Here is a 23,956-nt window from a genome sequence, read left to right on the forward strand (position 1 = left end):
GGTGGGATGGTGGCTCAGTGGTTAGCACTGTCGCCTCACAGCAATAAGGTTGCTGGTTTGAGTCCTGGCTGTGCCAGTTGGTGTTTCTGTGTGAAATTTGCATGTCCTCCTCGTGTTCTCGTGGGTTTCCTCTGGATGTTCTAGTTTCCCCCACAGTCCAAAGACGTGCTATAGGTGAATTAGATTAACTAAATTGGCCGTAGTGCATGAGTAGAGTGTGTGTGAATGAGTTTATGAGTGTTTCCCAATACTGAGTTGCACTGGAAGATCATCCGCTGTGTAAAACATATGCCGGAATGGTTGGTGGTTTATTCCACTTTTGCGACCCCTGATAAATAATGGACTAAGCTGAAGAAAAATTAATGAATGATTTTTACATCCAGCCCCTTTGAAATAATGCATATTTGGGTTGCCAGATTGGCCATCAGTAGTTCACAGTTATGCTTGAGGATACGCTGTTTGCAAAATAAAAAGCACCTCAAGTCATTTTTGTCTGTGCCTGCATACTTTGAGGCAGCCTTGACTGATACTAATAAACTGTGTTTTCCACCAAGGTCAAAATATTATTGGGTAAACTGGCAGTGGGCGGAGTTACACAGACCAAAACAAAGACATTTAATTCAGCATAATATAAATTGAAGGCATATCCTGAGAATTGTTACGAATCTGGGAGGAACTTCTGCCGAGAATGAACGAGCACATGCCTCTCTCTCTCTCTCTCTCTCTCTCTCTCTCTCTCTCTCTCTCTCTTTCTCTCTCTCTCTTTCTGCCTCTGGTGCTCTTGCTCTCTCTTTCTGTTGCTCTCTCTCTCTCTCTCTCGCTCTCCCTCTCATGCTCCTCCCTCTTAGAGTGTTGATTGGCAAGCAGAAGGTGGACACTCGTGCGTTCAAAATGAGCATTATTCTTTTGAGACCTGGACGCGCAGACTGGCGCAATAACCAAGGTCATCCCAGCAGGATCATAGCTTCCCCATCGCTGCCCATTAACATGTGCGATTTGCTCCCGTTTTGTATCGCATCACTTTCAGCCTTCAGAGCAGCAAACCGCATGTGTGTGAGCTTGTAGAGTGTCTCTAAAAATCTCTCATCTGAGACCCTTCAGGAGAGGACTGAGAAGAGAGAGCAGCTTCACTGACATCCAGAGCAATGTATGGTAAGCACTTCAAGCTTGTGTGTGTGTGTGTGTGTGTGTGTGTGTGGTTTGTGGAGGTTTGTGCGTAATGAAAGGAAACCGGAATCTTCCCTAACTGCATTCCTTGAGCACTCATGCATGACTTCTCTTTCCAGCACTCAAGAAGTCACTATAAACGCTAATGTGTGTGTGTGGTGGATCTGCTAATCAGACGCTGTGATGAGATTGATTTTTGGTAGGTTTGTTTGATTGATCTCAATGGTGATGATGGGCTTCTTAAGAAGGGCAAAGTTTTGTAAGTGCGTGTACATTTACGGGAGCTGGTCTGAGCTGTCTTTTGTACTACGGTACATTGTGTACGTTTGATGACCCTTAAGTGCGGTTAACTGAGATGTGGTGTTAACAGATCGGGTTTCCAATGGATGTTTATCGATTTAAAGATGTGAGGACACAGTTGACCTCTTAGTCAGGTCACAGTAGAGCTGATCAGTGCTATCATAGATAAGACTGTTGCTGTCAATCAGTTCTTTAAGCTTTGATTTTAACCTCAGTTCTTTAGTTTCAGTTTAAAAGCTTTTTTTTTTTTTAAATGGCATTTCTCATTACAGGACACTATTTAGACTCTTATGAAAGTCCATGGGCATTTTTTTTGTCATGTTTATTAAGATTTAAACAGCATTTTGACAGTACAAAGACTTGTTTACAGATATAAGATCAATTTTTTTGGCAAATATTTTTTGTGTGTATTGTTTTTCTCACCTTATTGTTTGACTGTCTAATTAGGATAGCCATTAGTTTCAGATGTGGTGTGCTGAAAATGATAAACCTTCCACAATTTCACCACAATTTTGCATTACTTGTTTGACCTAAAGAAGACAGTGTAGGTCAAAACATTTTAATCTTCATATATCGTGGTCCCTTTCTTTAACGCTGTTCATCTTTTGCAGTTTCACAGATTTCAGTGCAATTTGCCATGCTTTTTTTCTACAGCGCATTGTGTTCTGTCTTGATTGGCTGTAGACCACTGTTAATTAATCTCCTCCATGCTGTGTCTCCTGTACAGTACAGAATGCGTTTGCTTGCCAAATTTACATACATTTTCGATCACTAGCAGTGTGACTCTGAAGTGCTGTACTGTTTGCAATTTTTCGCCCCAACAAACCCCAACATGTCGATGAAATCTTCTGCACCGTCAAAGGCACCTGCAGTAGCACCCAAAAGGCAGAGGAAGATGCTAACCATCGCACAAAAAGTGTGAAAATGTTAATGGCTGTCTTAGAAAAGTGTGTAAAGTGTGTAGTGAGGAGTTTTACAGCCTGAAAACATCTATAATAATTGTAAAAAACAAAGTGGACTACTCTACAGAATTCACCTATTGAATGTAGAACAGAATGAATGAATGGTTTTTAATGTATGAATGTAGAACGTAACACCTGGTTAAATTATATGTCTTTGGGATGTGTGCATACTGACTTATTTCCATCATTTTCATCTTTTTTTTACATTGGTAACAGCCATTTTTAACCATAATACATCATCATTAATGTTAAATGATTGTTTACTTTTAGGGATTTGCTTAAATTGTAATAACAACAGTTTATTAAAACCAAATACTTACTCCCAGGGCCATTTATATCAAAGTTGATATTTAGTCACACCATATGGGTGTTTCGTAACCTCATTTTACAAAGTGGGTCTTGACCCAATGCTTAACGCTCAGCCTGGAGGACCAGGAAATACACACATACACCATGGACAAGTTAGCTTACCCTAATTCACCTACTGCGCATGTATTTGGACTGTAGAGGAAACCTGAGCACCCAGAGGAAACCCACGCAAACACAGGGAGAACATGCAAACTTCACACAAAACAGCCAACTCATCCAGCCGGGGCTCGAACCACCGAACTTCTTGCTGTGAGCAATCCACTGAGCCGCCCTAATTAAATAAAAAATAATCATACAAAATTATTATCCCAATATACAAAAGCTGGTATCATATGACGTACCTTACAAAAACTGTGACAGCTCAGATGTGACATTAATTGTATTTATTTAGAGGATCTGAAATGGTGGCTTAAAGAACGTTCGCATTTATCAGAAGGTGCATGCTTTGAGATTCAATTATAATTTAACAGAGCTCATTATCTTCTCTTACTTGCAGCACACTTTGTATGAGTATAGATGCAACTTGAAGCAATCGATCGATATGCCTCAATGAAACACAAAAAAATCAAGCGAGTCAAGAGACAGAAAGTTACAACCAGACTGACGATAATGCTACTATCTCCTCGGAAGCTAACACCAGTGTTTCCAAACCTGGTACACGGCAAGTTATTACAGAATTCTGGAAAAAGACATTACCTAAATAAATGATGAAAAGCTGAGTCCGCTGTCTCCGCTATTGCAACAACAGAACGAAAAATTTGATCACCATAAAAAACGCATCGCCAAAATCTGACCATATGAAGATCGTAAGAGCCCATCGCGTTTCAAGCAGAGCTGTCAAGACAGCATTTCCGTATTTAAGGGCTGTTATAGTGAGACAATAATTGTACTTTCACTTTAATTAGAATGGCAAATCATGAGAGTAATGTTTGAAATGTAGCGTTATTTAAAATGAAAATAAGAAATGGTTACGAATATTATAACAATGAAACTAAACCTACCTAAATTGAATCAGTTTCAGTCTATAGCTTGTTTTCCATCAGCCTGAGTTAATGCAAATTTTGTTTAAAATATAAAAAAAATTCTGAAATTGCGAAGTTGTGTTTATGCTTACTTGATGTTGTTTTGCGAAAAAGGGTTAATACAAATTATGTGGATATATATCATTAACACTATTAGCAAAAAAATCCTGATGTAGGAAACATTACAGCCATATTATTTAGTCCAGTGGTTCCCAAACTTCTCAACCCGGGACCCCTAAAATAACAATGCCAGTGACTTGCGAGCCCAACATTCCTCGGAGGTGGTTAAAAATATACAAACGTTGCATAATAATTGGTCCATGTAAACTTGAGCATATTGACAACACAAAAAAGTGCAAGTCTAACAACCATATCATCTTATCGTCATTTATTAATTTGTTTAATTTAATATTAACCTTAACTAAAGAGACTGGTGGGCACAATGTTTTCAGCACAAGTCTATTCTTGGTTTGATTTTAGAGATCATCACACACAGATAGTCCTCAATGCTCAGTTCCTGCATTTATTTATAATGTATTCGATTGGCATAAAGGTGTCAGAAAGTTTAATCTGGTGCATTAAAATTCGCTGCAGCTGATGCTATTGCTGTGTTGTTAATCTAATGTAAACACACAGATCCTATCAAAAATAATTGAAAGGTTGATGTCTTTTTATTTGCATGATGTTGTTTTTTTGCAATTATTAAATACTATTTTTTTTTCTTCTGGGGTTATGGATAATACATGGTAATTCCAATAGTTTATTTAAATTTATGTGACTTTTGAAAATCACCAAGCAACCCCCTGTCGTTATGCCACGACCCCCACTTTGTAAACCACTGTTTTAGCCAATGTGCAATTTAGCAATTCTACAACTGAATAAAATTTTGAGAATTTTATTTTATATCTTTCAAAAATTTGAAAAGATTTGCTTTGCTTTAGGATTGAAACCCAGCTATTGCAAGCTTTATTCAAAACATGCTCTGTTATGCTCCTTTGTGCAAGAGGTTGTTCAGAAATATTTTGGTAGCAAAATGGTGCTAAAACAGGTCTTGTCTAAATTTATTTTTAAGCTTAGCATAATTTGCCCTAAGCGTCATTCATTTATGATAATCAAATTTTATTTGACAGGCTGCAAAGAAACAACAGTAGCTAGTTAACCTGTCCTACCTTGTAAACGTAGATGCATCAAAAACACAATGTCTCTGAACACTTTTAATAGTGCTGTTCTATATTTTGTCGAGGTTACAAAAATGTATTTTTAAAGGACAAATCAGAGACCTCAATAAAAAAATATTGTTTAAATATTATACTATTCTGATTCATTACTGTATATGCAATGACAGGAAATTTGATCAGATGGCAATATGGATATTTCTCTTTAATCATTTTCCATCATTACATGCATTTGCAGCCGATGGCTTTAGGTAGAGGTGTATGGTTGTGTGTTATTTTAGAGACGTCCGCTAAGGCGGCCCTTCTCCCCTCTCATGTAAAAATAGAAGATTGTGACTCTAGCTGTATGTTATATAACATCACCGAAGGGCAGCGCAGCGTCTCCTAATGCTGACCCACTGAGCTCTTCACATCGCTGATTGTGTATGTTTTATACGTGTTTGTTGCAGTTGATGTATATAATGTATATAATAACCATATAATTGTAAGATCTGACTACAAATGTTTTAGTGAAATTGATATATAGAGACGGTTCTAATGTTTCCAGTGACAGTAGTATTGTACGTTCACACAAAACAGCACACTTCCCTTTACTAAATTAGCATTTGGTGTGAGTTTACAGGCAGTGTCGTGTCACTTTATGCTTTACTCTTGATGAATACAAACGGTCCTTAAATACACTGTTAAAAAAAATCTTGCTTTCTTAATTTTATTTTGGTTGAATCGAATGAACTTTTCTAGTTATTTCAGCTTGCCTCAATCAGACTGACTAAACCTACTAAGTAAAAGCTAAAAAAATGGCAAGATGTCCTTGCTGCAGTCTATAGCAAGATGACTTACTAGAATAGTAAGTAACACACACTAAGGCACCGTTTACACCAATACGTTTTAATTTTAAAACGCATATGTTTTGCTACGTTTACGCCATCCGTCCACACTACACCAGTTTTCTAGAGCATTTCCCAACATTTTGGAAACGCTGGAAAAGCTGTTTTAATTCTAAAACACTGCTGTTCAGTGTTAGTGTGGATGGGGGAAAACGGAGATGTTTGAAAACGGAGGCGGGGCTGCAGACATTCGCCTATCTGATTGGGGCTTTACCCTCAATATTAAGTCGCCTACACACAGTTCAGTCCTGCATCCTCTCCTTGTAAGTTTAGACTTTGCAAGTTTGATATGGGAAGTAGACTCCCGAGGACACGGGTAAATCTTCAAAGGAATCAGTGTACTTTATAACCTCATTCGCATCACCCTAGCTATGTTGTTTCTTTATCTTGACAATAAATTAAAAACATGATTTAAGGAACTGCCTATTTTCATTTTGATATTAGCAACTTAACAGACAGCAGAAATGTTGAGGCATCGTGCTGCATATTTATATGAGCAGCATCATCTTCATGCATATTTAAAACTAAATGGAGCCTGTAACAACTGACTCCTTTCATTTTCGTTGAAAATACAAACATACCCTCTTTTTTTCTGAATATCAGTTTTAATAATCAATAATGGCCATTATAAAAGTATAACGTACAATAAGTTTATACATTAAAAGAAATAAAGACAAGCAATCAGTCAATATACAGAATGTAGGCTACGTGCTTACATTAATTATTAACTTATCTTTGCGCTTGGCCAAAACACGTTACTTGAGAACAAGTAATAGATTCAAAAGACCAAAATCAGGGAATATGTCGTTAGATATAGACAACAAGATGAATTAAATATCACGTTTAACAAAAATAGTGAGATTAGATCCAGCGGTAGATTCTCGATGAACAGTCACACGAGCACAGCTCTCATCTATGCTGCAGCGCATGCCAAAATGTGTGTGTCTGGTCATGTGATGTGTGTTTTTATTGGTGTGGTGTGGACCGAGAGTTGTTAAGAAACGTTAGTGTGGACACTAGTTTTAAAAAGCCATTTTAAAACTAAAACGTGCTAGTGTAAACAGGGCCTAAGGTAACGCTCATGCTACTGCTACGGTTGGGTTTAGCGTTGGGGGAGGTGTAGACTGTCATCCACTATGTATAGCTGTGGGCTGCAGTCAGGACTGTCTCAAAAATGCAGTTGAAACCTGATTAACTTATTAAATTAGGTTAAAGTAACCTAAAAACATGTTTTGTCATGACTTTTTGACAGTGTTCATCAGCGGATTGCTCGTATGTCCGCTTATAGACAAACCAGCTGATCGACGTGACTTTGAAACACTCCAGTGTACCTGTATCTGTGGTTACACTCCGTAAACAGCGGTGAGTTTGACCTTGACCTTCACAGCCAACCACAGTCATTTCTGTTGAGCATGTGAGCATAATGGCTAATCAGCTGTGTTTGAAGAATGTGCTCAACCGAACTTAAATGTTAGTGGGAAATGGGCGTTTTTAAAATTTCATTAGTGATTGGTATCGCAATCCATATCGTGACAACCCTACTTTCTAGTTAATCGATACAAAATAAAGTGCTAGCGATTTCAAGTTTAAAAAAAAAATTTTTTATAGCTGAAGAAATATAGTGGACAGTTTTTTTCAATTCTGTTGCAGTGTTAAAGAAGAACTGATTATACTATTTAAAATCTCTGGATTTTTGTTAATTTTGTGAAGTGCACATAGTTGTTGGCTGTTGTCAAGCATTTGGAACACATCCCTATAATCTAGTGAACATGTTCTTGCACTGTAATCAAGGAACCGTCCCTTCATAATTAAGGCCCTGTTTCAGCTGGGAATGCTGTGCTGGTTGTGAATTTATGCAGATGTCTGAGAGAAAGCAGGAGGTTTCTGAATACAGCCTTGAAGCCCTGAAAAAAGCTTTGTGTGCAGCAGTACTGGTTGCTGATAACTGGCAGTTTGTGTGAGGGAAAGAGAATGTGTTTAATTGTTTTTGTTCTCTTCGTGCCTGTGATATCTTGAGGTGAGGCCTTTAAATGGTTTGAACAACACTTTAACAATGCAAACTTTCTGCTGTTCGCTTACAGCGCATGTCTTCTCCAGATATTTGCAGGCAACTTAGACTGCATGTGCATAAGTATTTTAATTAAAAAGGAGTTAACTCCGCTTTTTAAAAAAAAAATCCAACTCGATTTCACGACAAGTCATAACTTTTAGATTTTGTGACTAATTTAAATGAATTTGTACAATCTCCTTCGTACAATTTAGTACGATTTGCTCATCCCCTAATGACAGTTGGCTTTAGGGGCGGGGTTAGGTGCCACGCCTCCTTTTTAAATTCGTACATTTTCATATAGCTGAACTCATTGTCAAATTTGTACGAATTAGCCACTTAATTGACAAAACATCAAATAGTTATGCAGGTAGTCATGTCCACACTAGAAAATCCAATGCAATCTTACTGCAATTTGTAACTTTTTGATTTAATGGCTAATTCATATGAATTTGCACGATCTCATTTGTACAATTTACTACAGTTTGCTCATGCCCCAATAAAGGTTGGGTTTAGGGGCGGGGTCGGGTGCCACGCCTCCTTTTAAAATCATACATTTTCATACAGCTAAACTCATTGTCAAATTTGTACAAATTAGCCACTTAAGTGACAAAAAATAAGATAGTTACGCAGGGAGTCCTGTTCACACCAGAAAATTCAACTAATTCTCACCGCAAGTCATAACTTTTTGATTTAGTGGATAATTTGTATGAATTCATATGTCCTCATTCGTACAATTTAGTTTGATTTGCTCATCCCTCAATGACGGTTGCGTTTAGGGGCGGGGTTGGGTCCGATGCCTCCTTTTTAAAATCGTATGTTTTCATACAACTAAACTCATTGTCAAATTTGTACGAATTAGCCACTTAAGTGACAAAACATAAGATAGTTACGCAGGGAGTCCTGTTCACACCAGAAAATCCAACTAATTCTTACCGCAATTCATAACCTTTTGATTTAGTGGGTAATTCGTATGAATTCGTATGTCCTCATTTGTACAATTTAGTATGATTTGCTCATCCCCCAATGACGGTTGTGTTCAGGGGCGGGGTCGGGTGCAACACCTCCTTTTTAAAATCGTACGTTTTCATACAACTGAGCTCATTGTCAAATTTGTACGAATTAGCCACTTAATTGCAATCTTACTGCAATTTGTAACTTTTTAATTTAGTGGCTAATTCATATGAATTTGTACGAACTCATTTGTACAGTTTACTACAGTTTGCTTATGCCCCAATGATTGTTGCATTTAGGGGCGGGGTTGGGTGTCACACCTCCTTTTTAAAATCATACGTTTTTATACAGCTGAACTCATTGTCAAATTTGTACGAATTTATTGACAAAACGTAAAACAGTTATGTTTCTTTGTGAGATGAGGCTGGAAAATTCCATATCACTAAGTGTAAGACTAAAAGCATTTAATGATTCTGAATGTGCACATGAGGTTTATTTGCTTTTTATAATTGAAAGGAATGGTGCATGTATACTTTTGCTGAAAGCACTGTGGTATCAGAGCAGATTTGTTTCTGCTGCATCCGTCCGCTGATGGAGGAAACAGTTGGAGATGCTTCCTGCTGTTTGAGTGACCATCATTAGACCGTCTCCTTCCTTCCCTCTGTAATCTCATTCCTTCTGTCTGTTTTTAATAGGCATCATCTTTTCTCTCCCTCTCTATGTGGTTTGTAGAGAATGTGTTTGGATGCATTGATTTCCCCCACAGTTTTGCCCCCGTGACACAGTTTGTTTGGCCTGTTGACACCACAGATTAATCAATGGTGACAGTTCTGTCAACATCACACATTCTGGCACAAGATGAGGACACAGAGAGTTCAGACTTTCCCATCTGTGGCTAAACTCTTGTTATATTTTGGCCTAGCCTGTTGTCCGGTACTCTATAAACGAATGACTGCTTGATAAATGTGCCATTTTGTTCTGTGAGTGTAGCGTTCTGCTGTGCAGTATGTGAAACACATCATTTGTCAGTGTGGAAAAAAAAAACTTGCCAGACAGCAGGTGAAATAGAAAATATATGAAGCCAGGAAACTCCCACACAGGAAACACCAGCGACTCCATGAAGTGATGATGAACACTAATGTTGAGTTCACACCGCGTGATTTGCAGTTGTTTTCACACTGCATGACTGTCCTGGGGTACACTGAAAAAATCTTTCCTTACTTGGAGTTTTTGGCTTTTTCTAATACAATTAAGTGAGTTTTTTCAAGTGGATTATTTAGTTAATTTAGTTATTTAGTTAAAATTATTTAGTTTGTTTTAAGGAAAATCTTGACTTGTTATTTCTAAAAAATACCATATGTTTGCAGATATTTAAGAAACATGCCAAGTGAACATTCTTGTTTATCTGCAAGACAACGCTGAAGTCAGACATTCTGCTTTAAAAATGTGCTTTCCGTGCTGGAACGGCTGTCTTTGATTTGGTTCTTTTAACCTGCCCAATGCCAGTTTAGCCAATTATATTTCAGTGCCCCGGGTTAGAGGTCTGCAGGTCTGCGCCGCGGGACCCGACTAGATTTCTGCGGCGTGGGAATAAATTTCCGAATAAATCACGGGAGCGGTCGGTAACGGGTTTGATTAGGGACGGGAGCAGACTGTCTAGCAATATTGCTCCCGTCTCCCGAGCGACCACGCGTATGTATGTATGTGTGTGTATGTGTATGTGTGTGTGTGTGTGTGTGTGTGTGTGTGTGTGTGTGTGTGTGTGTGTGTGTGTGTGTGTGTGTGTGTGTGTGTGTGTGTGTGTGTGTGTGTGTGTGTGTCTGTCTATGTGTGTGTGTGTGTGTGTGTGTGTGTGTGTGTGTGTTTGTGCGTGCGTGCACGCGTGTGCACGCGCGCGCGAATGAGAGAGAGAGAGAACTGAATTGTGGATCCGTCAGCGCTGCTTCAGCTGCGTTGCTTGCTGCAGAAGTTGGGGAGTTCTCAACTTTTCATGTGCCAACGGAAGCGTCAGCCAATCAAATTACTTTATGCAAATACCCCAGCTCAGACGATTGCGGACTAAATTGATTGGCTGACGCTGCTATGTCGATCGCCAGCTTTGAATCTCCTCTCCGTCCAAAGATAACCGCTAAGCGGTTAGCATTTTGGCAGATCACCTACTGCACCTTTAATTATGAAATAAAAAAATACCTTTTAAACTTTTATTTAATGTTTACAATGCAAATCCAATTAGATCCACTAATGGTAAACAAAGCAAGTCTCTCATATAATCTATTTCTACTTATAGACAGAAAATATGACTTTACAAACTGTATTGTAAATAAATCATATAAACATTCTCATATTAGTTAATATTATTACTGAAATTAATAAAATGAAATTCAGTTAATTTAATTTGTTTTGTCTGGGCCTACCCATGTGGTTTGTCTTGGTGAGGAAAAGGTTTAACGGGAGCATCTGAGCATATAAATCATGTGTATTGCTTTTATTTGACGTCAAAGAAGTCACTGTGTGGTTTCATGTCCACTTATCTTCTTATAGAGAGCGTGCCGGAGTTGTTTTGCATATAGCGTTGATCTGGCCAAGTGCAGATCACTACGATCTAGTTTCAGTGAAAACAGAGTAGCCTCAGCCTTGACTAGCCAAGCATGTGTTCAATGCCCATTACAAGAAATAAGGTTAAAGCTGGTGTGTTTCATTGACTTTAATAGTGTGACAGATAACACTGCATCTGCTAGACCAATCCAGCTTCAGCTTATCAGGAGACAATGAATAATTATAAAGTGTTAGAATGAAGTTTTCTGCATTAAACACTCTTGCATCTTATCTGCTAGATGGAGATTTAATGAGTGGGAGAGAGTCACAGGAGTGAAACACAGCTGTTTGTGAGGGGGTGGCAGAGCTGGCTGTCAGTGCGGTGCCATCTCTGTCTGTTCATGTGGGCACAGAGTCACGGCGCAGTGCAGCAGCAGCAGCTCTCAGCATTTAACACATTATCAGAAAACCTACAAAGCCTTAAGAGGGAGTTAAGCTAATAGTGCAAATTATGTCTTATTATTTCTAGGCCTGTGATGATACCTATTTTGTGTTTGTTCTACAATGTATTGCTACAAAATGTATCGCAATAAATGACGTTATTGTCATTTTAATAGGGCTACACAATATATTGTTTCAGTGTCGATATCGCAATGTGTGAATCTGCAATAGTCACATTGCAGGATCTCAAGTGAATTTAAACAATTTGGAAACAAGAAATGTTATAGTTTGTCACATTAACAAAGATTACTTGTGTTTAATTTAGGGCTGGGCCGATAAACGATACTATATCGAATAGTGATAAAATGTATGTCAATAACAATGATTAGCAGGGCTGGATTAACGTAAGGGCCCACGGAAGAAGGCGGCCCTTGATTGGCTGAAGAAATAATTTGCACTATGACGCTGGAAACGCCTCTTTGAGTTATGCTTTCTCTCGTCGATAATGTGAAGTATTCTTTTCGGTACGCTGCTGTTGATAAACAGTTACGCCAGTGCTAAACTGGGGCTTATCAGATGTCACAGGACAGTCAATTATTTCGGCACTACTGCGAGAACCGTCCAGTCGAAGACAGGCTAACCGAGCTTGTCGTAGAACAAAAAGTAAAATTCAAACAGTCCTCATCGATACACTTGTACATGTAGTTACAGAAGGTGGGATAGGTGGAATCATACTAAATGGACTCATAACTGAAGTGTGTCTCGGCCGGTTACAGCTGGACTCAAACCGGCGCACGCCTGCACAATCTTTCTATCACACAATATAACCAAGACAGTGCGAACAAATCAAATAGCCTACACAGGCCTCCATCGTTGCGGAGTATCTACTGTATTTCAAGTAAATACACTCGGTTATGCGTTACAGTTAGTCTAAATCAGTTAGAAAGCAAGCTTTTTATGAATGTTTACTTTGCCCCTTTTATGAAAACGACAGTAATAATATGGAACCATAAAATATTGGCGCTGACTTTCACCAGACAATATATCTGATGCAAAAAATAAATAAATGAATAAAAATAAATAAATGAATAAACCAAATAAAGATGCTAGTCTCCTGTAACTCAGAAGACCACAGTAAGCTACTTTGGATATATGAAGCATGGATTTTAAAGATATTATATCATTAGAGATTTATGGTCAGCTAAATTCTAAAGAAACCTTTTAAAGGTAAACCCTTATTTAAAGTATTTATTATAAAAAAATTATTTAGAAAATATTGCAAATGTTTTTTGTTTTGCTGATTTTTGCAGCCTGTTTGAACTTTAAAGTTCATATTATGTCATTACTTAATTTTCTATACTTGCAGGCCTATTTTAATAACATAGAAAAATATACAATAATTAAATATAAATCAAATGGTGGAAAAATAGATAATAATATTAATAACAAAAAAAAAATATATATATATAAATATATATATATATATATATATATATATATATATATATATATATATATATATATATATATATATAAATATATATAAATATACACTTTTGTGGTAGGTAAAAAAAAAATAAAAGGGCGGCCCTTGAATTTGCTATAGCCCTAGGGCCCAGTTCGTTCTTAATCGGGCCCTGATGATAAGCTCTAGACTTTTTTACTCTATATTGATCTAAGAGGAATCAATAGCAATCTAAAAGTGTGTCGATGTTGGAGATGTACCGAAATTTCAGCCACTGAAAATTTATTGGCCGAAAATATGTTATGCTAATTAACGGACCCTCCAATTTGTGTGGCTTCAGTCATTGTTGAGGTACTTTTTTAACCCTGAAATATAACAAAATAGGCAGAAAATTTGAATTTTCTGGTACTGAGACATTTATTAAACCATCTAGCAAAATAAAAAATAAAAAAATGGCCTTATACATAATACAGGCGTTTGTGCAACTTTTTGATCATAACAAAGTTTTTTTAATTACAAAAAATATTTTGCCCTTGACATTTTGACAACAGAGACGATTTCGGGCAGTATTTCCAAGTCTATAGACTTGTATTATTCACTTTGTGGTAGGCATTATAGCAGTTTCAGTCCAAAAAATGATCAGGCAAAGATGCACTTTACACTTACACAGTACATAGAAGTTTGAACTTGAAGTGATTGCTGAAGCAATGCTTTAGTCTTCTGTCGGGTTTCTCCATGTTACAAAATTATCAGTTTCATGCCTTCTAACATAAAAAGGCACATTGCAGCTTGACCTTTTATAAGGTGCAATTATTGTACAATACCCACAATGCATTTTAGGATGCCATTTCAGTCACTACTTAGATTAATTATATCATCCAAATACTGTGTTTGTAATAGGTATAATATAAATTACATTACAAAAATGTGACATGATTGTTCAGGAAAAAAGCACCCTTTATACCTGCTGTATCAAATTTGATACATTATTTGTTGAGAATTAATTAAGTAATTATGCATTGTTTCAGTCAAGAATACCTTTATTTAATAAAAATTAATAGCAATAAAAATTGTATTCTTACTAAAACAACTAGCAAATTATCAAATATTTCCAGCCAAAAAGCATGCGAGTAACTTAAAGAGAGCAGCCATTTTTAAAAGGTAAGAAAGCCCTTCCACTGCCTGCCCTACACTGTCATGAAAATCGACAAGAAAGCAAAATACAAGGAGCAAATTATAAACAACAGGTTTTTTAAGCCAAAAATGTGTCAGGTTGATAATATATAGGTCTTAACACTTGTGTATTAAAAAATGGATCAAAAAAGTTTTTTAAAAATGTCCTAAGACAAGAATGGGTCTTATTCAAAAGTTTTTGATCAACTATAAGGAAATGTTTGATTCATTTCAAATGTTGATTACTGTATATCATTATCGTTTAATATGGAAAATCATTATCAAGATTGCTTTTTTGCTTTATCGCTCAACCCTAGTTTAATTATTTATACAATAAAGTATATATCATGTCTTTTTTGTTTTACATTTTACTAATGATTTTCTGTATCTTAATACTTTTAAAACCATAACACACTGTTTATTTCATTTTTATCTTTGTTCTATGGTTTTCTTTGTTGCTTATGATGAAATATATTCATATATTATAATTTTTTATGCAGATACACTCCACACCAAGCCATCCCAATCAATATAAAATTAGGATTTCCTACCCAAACCCCTCAAAAATAGTTTTTTGGTGAAACGATATTCATATTGCAATCAACAACGCAGAAAAACAAAGTATTTTTTCCAATATTGCGCAGCTCTACATTTAAATACCATTTTTAAGCCACTGATTATTTAATATAAAATAAAATATAAATGTAGTTCCTACACTTCTGGAAAGTATACTTAAAAGTACCAACATTTCAGACATATGGATTCAAGGCCTGGAAAGTATTTGAAAACAAACACAGGTCCTTGAAAGAGCTTGAAATAAATTTGAAATGGATTTTGTTCATGGTTTTGAACTGAATTGTCAAAAATAATGAAAAATGTGGGAAATTCTTAAATTTAATTGAATAACGACACTTTCACTTGAGTTGTATTCAAATGAACAGCTCAAACATTCAGTATTCTTTGGTGTTGCTCAGAAGAAATAACGTCAGCTTGTAACATTCATAAATCCTGTTGACATAAAAGGGCATATTGATTGCAATAATAGACATGTACTGCAATAATTTGATTGATCAGCTCATTTCAGTAAAATAATGACTACTTCTCTTTCATTGTATGGGCAACTCCACTGTTATGGATGATAAATTTGCAGTAAAAATTCAGAACATAGATAGTATATTTTAACATTATATTGAAACATCTATTTATATTTTCCAAAACGACTAATGATGAGATTAGGAAAATATCCATCGGTGACTATATTTTTTATTTTAAATGAGGGAAATAAAAGTGCTTTATGGATGTGACTAATAAAGTTAGCAAGTTTATGGTGTGCAACCTATTTTGTAGAAATTCTGTGAATTAAACTGCACAACCCAAAAGAAACAATGCTAATCAAAAGCTTAAGAGCTGGCTCACTATAGAATAAAATTGACTGATTTAATTTTATTTTATGTTTTTGCATTTATGAGAAAAAAGCTTCGTTATGAATGTTATGCCTCTGGATTATGGATGTGACAGATGTGGAATTGCGCTTGTGTGACTTTGGTGAATCAAATATAATAGTTTTGACAGAGACATTTTTAAGTATTTTTAGTTTAACTGTTTTTATTGACAATTCTCGATCAGAGAGGCATTACAAGTGAGGGAAAGTAAAACCATAATACATTATTTTCACAATGTTCAGAAAAGAAATGCTAAGTGGTAATTAAACACATTCCTTACTCTCTAACCCATATTGAGATGAAAATAAAGTAAACAACAACAAAAAAGGAACAAACAAACCAAACAAAAACATACATACACATATAATAATAATAATAATAATAATAATAATAAATTAACAAATGACACCCAAGTAAGCCATTACAATTTAATGTAAAATATCATACACTTTTCCTAATACACTCTTAGATGAGTTTGTATTATTCAAAAATTAAGTAGTTTAACAGTATTGTATAATACTTGCTTGCACAAAAAAATGTCAAAAGGTTTTTTTATTTTGGTTTTTCATAGGAAGGTTGATTTTGCATAGAATTGCTCCAGAAGAACAGCTCAACCATTCTGGGCCACAAGGAAGGAAGAAAGGAAGGAAGGAAGTCCTGTGTGTTAGAAATAACATAAGCGTTTAACATGTTTTAATTGGGTTCTACATAAACGGGGACGTTGAAGGCAATAGATAAGTTGAGCCGGGAAGTAAAGCTTCTCTTTGAAGTTAAAATGGAGCAGAAGCTAAAAATAGAGAAGCCTTGGCTCTCCAACATTCATTTTAGCGTAACCGATCAGAAAAAGCATTCGCAGATCTGAAGATTTTCTTTCCCCTCAGTGACGTCGTTCAGAGATTAAGGTCTTTCAGCTCTCAACTTGAGCCAGATCTGCATGAAATCTGTTTTTATTTGTGTGTGTGTGTGTTATTTTAAAAAGTGATTTTTATCAGATCATACCATATAGTGATGTGCAGAAAAACACTTCAAGTAAGTTATGCTTGCCTCCAGAACTTCATTTTTCTTGCCATCACATAGTTCAGTGGGACACGTGTGACTCATCACTGCTGAGATGCATTGGCCAATCAGATTGCAGATTTCCCACTGCATATTGGCAACCAATGATTTCTGTGTTGCTCTGTCCTCAAGGCTGTCTGGGTTTGACAAGATGCAGCTTGTGCCATTTTTGACCTTCATTATGAAGTGTCCTCAAGCCCACACGGTGCCATGTCAACATTGTCCTCAATAACTGAAGTTGCGCTAATGGCTTGACGTTCGCTTTTATTCCCATGTTGACTCACACTAATGATCCAAGGTTATGCTCTCCGTTTCTAGAAACGTGGCTGTTATTAGAAAATACTAATTAGAATATTGACTCATGTTATGCTCAGTCAGTAATGATAGATATTAAAGAGGGCCACAAGAAATATTAAATGTTTATAATATGGTAAGCAGGTTGCATACTGCCATGAGAACGCTTTTTTTTTTTTTTTTTACCTCATAAACATACAACTTAACATTAAACATAAACTGACTGCCAAAATTCAACATAATTTATGCCTTATTCACACTAGCAATTGCAATGTTGAGTTAGAATTATTGATCAGCACCACAGCTGAGAATACATGAGATTTGTGGAGTCATCGCAAATCATAACCATAACAGAGTAAAATTTTATGATTTGCTTGTGTTTACAAGCATTTCAAGAGCATTCAGGCACAAAAACGTACAATATTTTTAAATTTAATGAGGAATTATTTTACTGAATTATTAATACAATGAGGAAGACTTATGTAGTGTTATTTTATATTTTACATTTAATTATTCATTTTCAGTACCTGATAACAGTTTGACTTTCCGGAAAACTCTAAAGGACTGTTTATTTGACTTTTTCTTTGCTCCGTTGTATTTATTTTGCTTGCAATTTGTTTATTTTTTCATACATGATTTAAACCCTTACAAAATCACCACAATCATTCTAAATTAATTATTTCTTTATAAATAGAGCTATTCAAGCCATCTGCTGAAATTTTAATCACATATATTACAGAAAACCAAAATATTGCAATGTCAGATTTTGACAACATTGTGCAGCCCTAATAAATAATAAATGTAAATAAATATTTGTATATATACATATATTAAGTACACACAAAAAAAAATTGAGAATATTTTTAATACCTCCTGTGGTGTTGAAGACAATACCAGACCCAAAATTCAAGTTACCATTTGTGCACGAAAATCTAATGTCTTCCTAAAATCAATGGCACTTTGCTTCTAGAAAATAATACACAACCATTTTCTTTTTTCTCTGCAGGGGTGTGCGGTTGTTGTGGAGCGCTGAGGCCTCGCTACAAGAGACTGGTGGATAACATCTTTCCGGAAGACCCGGAGGTGAGAACATTCCCTCTCTCTCTTTCTCTCAACTCTATTCTTTTACAGCATCACATAGAGTCTATTTACAGTCAAATAGCCCTCGTTTCTCTTCTCCAACCGCTTATTTACATTTGCATTCATGCTCTTGGCAGATGCTTGATTTCTAAGACCACTTAAAAGAAAGTGCATTTAGTGTGTAACTGGCAATTACCTAAGCAGGTGTCTGAGGAAGCAAGCCAGAAACCCATCGACTCCCAGTCTTTGCTGAGACTGAGTTTAACACCGTTTTATGTTATTTTCTTAAAAAGCACCCAGTGGAAAAGCTGAGATATCTGAAATGTCTCCATTAGCTCTCGTTGGTCAGCATTTGAGCTGCGGTAGCTCAGTTCATTAGTCATGTTCAGTGCGGTTTAAAGCCAGCAGGGTTTTGCATTGCAATAATCATCTTCCACATTACAGATTTCTATCAAAATCATCCAGAAATCTTGATGATGCCAGACTTTTGACCAATAATGTACTTCTGCAGTTTCTCAAACATTTTTTGTATAGCAAATAGGGCTGGGCGATATGTCAAAAATCTCATCTTGCGATACAAGTCATGTCATATTCTGATAACAATATATCCACTCAACAATATATGTAATTCCTAGTCTGCTCTGGTCATGATATTGATACTTGTGTGTGGTGTTGTTTTCTGTGTGTACAGGATGGCTTGGTCAAGGCCAACATGGAGAAACTGACTTTCTATGCCCTGTCAGCTCCAGAGAAGCTGGATCGGATCGGGGCATACCTGTCTGAAAGACTGTCCCGTGACGTAGCTAGACATCGATATGGGTACCAAAATTCATAACATGACCGATCTGAATTTTTTTCTTTTCACTCTTGGTATTGAGTTCACTCTTGATACTTCCTGTATTGCGTGTGTGTTTGTCTTTTCAGGTATGTGTGTATTGCGATGGAAGCTCTTGACCAGCTTCTAATGGCCTGTCACTGTCAGAGTATCAACCTGTTTGTAGAGAGTTTTTTAAAGATGGTGCGAAAACTCCTGGAAGCTGACAAACCCAACCTGCAAATCCTAGGAACAAATTCAGTACGTACACACTGTTGTATGTCTGCACTAAACTGCATCAATTGTTGCTTTAATTTCCGTAAAATGTAAAAAAAAAAAAAAATTTAAATGTACTTTCTCTCAGTACTCAGTGGTTCCATAACTTTGATTTTTCTTAGAAGTTATTTTGAAGAATGATACAAACTTGTAACCATTGACATCTATAGTATTTGTGTTTCCTACTACACTTCCTGACAAAATTCTTGTCAGTGATCTCAGTTGTAGGAACAACTAATAATAACTTGACTTCTAGTTAATCATTAGAAGAAGTGGCACAAGATGATTGGGACTGCATGCCAATCAACACACATACTGCAGAAAACCTACTGGAACCCGCATGGACCCAAGATTCTCAGAGAAATCTTTTAAGTTGGGTGAAAGAAAAATCAAGGTTTGGAGTTACACTCATTATAGGAGTTTGCGAGAGGTCTGCAGAGTGGATGAAAACATCAACAGCCTGAGGTATCAAGTCATTTGTGCTTCCCATTACTTTACAAACCACAGGAGAAGGCAAATTGTACAGCAGGATAGCGCTCCTCCTCATACTTCAGCCTCCACATCAAAGTTCCTAAAAGCAAAGAAGGTCAAGGATTGTTCCAGGATTGGCCAGCCCAGTCACCTGACATGAACATTATTGAGCATGTCTGGGGTAAGATGGAGGAGGAGGCATTAAAGAGGAGTCGAAAGAATCTTGATGAACTATGAGAGTCCTGCAAGAACGCTTTCTTTGCCATTCCAGATGACTTTATTAATAAGTGATTTTAGTCATTGCAGAGATGTATGAATGCAGTCCTCCAAGCTCATAGGAGTCATACACAATATTAATTCTTTTTTTACTGCACCATGACTTTATATTCTATAGTGTACATTATTTCTGTAAAGTGACAAGACTTTTGTCCAAGCATAGTCAGACCTTACTGTTCTAATTAAGTAATTAAAAATCAAGGCATGATCAAATTTTATTTTGGTAAAATGAGCATAATCTAGAGGCCTTTGCCTTTCATATAAGCCACTTTTGATACCAAAGACTTTTGTCAGATAGTGTACTATGGAAGTCAATGGTTACAGGTTTCTAACATTTTTCTTGATGTCTTATTTTGCGTTTGACAGAAAAAAGAAACTCAAACTGGTCTGTGACAAATAAAGGTTGAGTAAATCATGACAGAATTTTAAGTAAATCATTTTTGGGTGAACTATCCTTATATAATGAAGCATTCTGATTGTGAAAGTGTAAAATATGACCAAAATTGAATGTTATGTATTTTAGACCTTGTGCATTGAAGGTTTTTAAAAACATAAAATATATAAAAATATTGTTTGAGATGAGCCATAAACAAGCATAAACACAATGGAGTCCATCCATCTAAACACATTCGGACATGAACATAAATTATAGGTCAAAATAAAAAAATAAATTGCGGAAAGCAATACATGCAAACATACACTAGCAGAAATCACATCGTATATAGAATCCCCTTTTAAACTGATTCATTTTTCAGTGCCGTTTTACCTATTAACCTGGAAATGCTTTAGGACAGAGAAGAGTTAGTTAATGCTCACTTGGTTCTGCAAATGCCTAATCACATACTGTAAGGATATGTAGTTTATGCAGATATTATTCATTAATGCAGATTTGATATGTAGGCATTAGTTTAAAAACGAGTCATTAAATCATCTAGGTGGCAGGATCTCATTCATCAGCTTCCTACCATTTCTATATTAGGGCCTTTTATTTTATTTTATTCATGGCCACCGTGAACATGACTTTAAATAGCTAAAACCTGTCAAATGTTAAAAGATTAGCTTCCTTTTTTAGTCTGAAACAAATACAGTGAGACTTCTCTGTAGCTCATTCGCAGCATTTCAAATATATGAATCTGTAAAAGTATATGTGAGTAATTATTGGTTTATACGCACTCAAAAATGTCTCTCATGACTAGTAGCGGTTCTAGCTTAAATGGCATCCTGGGCGAACTACCCCATAACTTGGCACTATAACAGAATATGTTAAATAACAGAAATCAATCCTAAATGAAACCGGAAAACAATGTAAGGACAAAAATGAAGTGATATGCTAAGAAATATGTTGCATAAATATTAATTATGACCATTCTATAAAATAAAATACATTTTTATAGAATTATCTGTTCGTCTTAGACCTGACTCAAGGCTGAGAATTAATGTTATTAAGAGCTCTATTTTAACCATGTAGGCGCAAAGTCTAAAGTGCATGGCACAAAAGCATAAAGTCTGAATCCACTTTTGATATTTTGAGGACAAAAAATCCACTTTTCAATGTGGGGCATGGTCTAACAGGGTTGTGGTTATTCTCTTAATGAGTTATGGGTGTGTTTTGAGCATAACATGCAATCAACCAGTCTCCCATTCCCTTTAAGAGTCATTTTAAGAGTCATGTAAGAGCCATGCTGCATTTGCTATTTACATGGCGGACTTTGTAAGAGGAAAGCATGAACATTTCACTAGCCAGAAAACCGTTAAACAGATCATTTGCAGCGCAAGGAAAAAGAACCAGCCTCCTCCAATCGGCCTTTACTTTCTCTTTCACTTTCTCTCTTTTGTGGATAAGGAAACGGTGTTGTACGCACTCCACTGAAGACATCCATTATTTTCATTTGTTAAGTGCAAATATTTGATTCTAATTTCCAGCAAAACGAATAAATGAACACTAATAATGAAATGTGGTCAAAAAGCTGCAGTACTTCCCACACATAGTCTTTACTTGCGCTGGCCGCCCAGGTATATTAACGGCTGCCCTAGTATATTTTGTGGTGACACATGAATAATACTATTATTTTCATCCTTTTACACTTTTGTATCCACCCAAAAAAAAACAAACATTCGCAATCAATTAACCAGTGGAAAATCTTCTCTCGCTCTGCATGTTTCCTACTGCTGGTTCTGTGTGTGCGCGATCTGTCACTCACGCAGAAACTCTCACTTGCTCTGCAGACTCACAGAGACACACCTATTCTACCAAAATACATCCAACAGTAATTTCTGAATCTCCTAATTGTCCGGCATTCAGGTTTTACTTTCGCTGTATAAAGTTGCTGTTATTTGCATGCGTTTTTGCATTACCTTTTCGCAGCTGTGCGCGCAGCTGCGAAAGAAACATTAAACAATTAATCATTTAATAAATGACTCAGATAAACTTTACCATATACTTGGAGAGAACAAAATGACATCTATAATGACTGCAAAAAAATTGTTAGAAATGGTTAATCAACTAATTTGTCTTATTTAAATAATCTACACTTTTTATTTTAGTAATTGTAAGAATTTTTAGTAATAACGTCTATTTTTATACATTTTTTTCTGATATTTCTCACTTGCGGTATATTTTATTAATTTAATTATGTTAATATATTACATACTTTATTCATATCTAAAATGCTTTGGCAATACTGTAAATGTCACGCCAATTATGCAACTTTATAGAGAGTGAAAGAGAGAGTGAGTGAGTGAGTGAGTGAAAGAGAGAGAGAGAGAGAAAGAGAGAGAGAGAGAGAGAGAGAGAGCGCGAGCGAGCACCCTTTACCTTTCAGTGGGTGCACATGGCTCTTAAATAGCATAAAAGTACGAGAAAACGGGGATGTCTTTTATTTTAACAGCCTTTTTTAACCCACTGAAAAGAAAGGGTGTATAACAGTGTCATTATACATAAAAATAAAGTAAAAAAATCACAGTATTTTTTGTTTGTTGCTTGTAGTTGACCATTTGTGATGTGGATAAAAGGTGTGTTTCAATTCGGCCACCACAGCATTTATATTTCAAACTTGTGAGAAGCACTGAACTGAGTTATATCCAAACACACGTCATATTCCATTCTTTTTTTCGTTTTTTTTTTGTGATCACCTTTCCTATACCACCCTTACAATGTTCATTATCATGATATATTTAATTATTGGATATCTGAATATGTCTACTCATGAACTTATCTTTATTTTTAACTAAATACATTAAAGTTATTAATTTAGTTCATTTGCTTCCATGCAGATGAAGCCTGTTCTTATGTTGTTCTTATTTATAGGTGTCAGCTTTTATTGTCCAATATTGAAGATGTGGTGGCAGTGCTGTTGGCTGGGGTTAATGAAGAACAAAAACAACATCACATTAGCATTTAATCTTTGATAATGCTACCTCATAATCACCCACTAGCCGTTCCTGGGTCGAGCAATCTTTTCAAGGAAATGAGATTTTAACCTGATTTGACTGCGGTTGTCTGTTATGTAATTAATTTATTTTTTGCTGAATTTTTTTCTCTTTCAGTTTGTGAAGTTTGCCAACATCGAAGAGGACACCCCTTCGTATCACCGTAGTTATGATTTCTTTGTATCACGGTTTAGTGAGATGTGTCACTCTGGCTATGAGGACCCTGACATCCGCACTAAGTGAGTAAACACATATCTTGCTGTATGTGTGTGCGGTCAATCCAGATATATGGATGAATTATAGAAAAGGAATGATAGGTGG

General features: G+C 36.1%; 1 protein-coding gene and 1 long non-coding RNA gene across 5 annotated transcripts in view; both read left to right on the plus strand.

Annotated features, from left to right (window-relative positions):
* The window catches only part of LOC147839443 (uncharacterized), an 837,962-nt gene that overhangs the window by 522,185 nt on the left and 291,821 nt on the right, over window positions 1–23,956 (plus strand). The gene's annotated exons all lie outside the window — the stretch shown is intronic.
* efr3bb (EFR3 homolog Bb (S. cerevisiae)) overlaps window positions 1–23,956 on the plus strand; it is a 1,037,141-nt gene that overhangs the window by 8,480 nt on the left and 1,004,705 nt on the right. For 3 of the 4 annotated variants that reach the window (XR_015517767.1, NM_001423782.1, XM_087297282.1), the window contains 4 exon segments: window positions 18,296–18,372; window positions 19,061–19,188; window positions 19,294–19,444; window positions 23,753–23,874. Coding sequence is in view for 3 of the 4 variants with exons in the window: in NM_001423782.1 (NP_001410711.1) it covers window positions 18,296–18,372; window positions 19,061–19,188; window positions 19,294–19,444; window positions 23,753–23,874 (478 nt within the window). In the remaining variant the exon portion in view is untranslated. 4 annotated transcript variants of the gene reach the window in all.

Source organism: Danio rerio, chromosome 20 (genome assembly GCF_052040795.2).
Source record: "Danio rerio strain M-AB ecotype USA chromosome 20, GRCz13ab, whole genome shotgun sequence".
Lineage (NCBI taxonomy): Eukaryota > Metazoa > Chordata > Actinopteri > Cypriniformes > Danionidae > Danio > Danio rerio.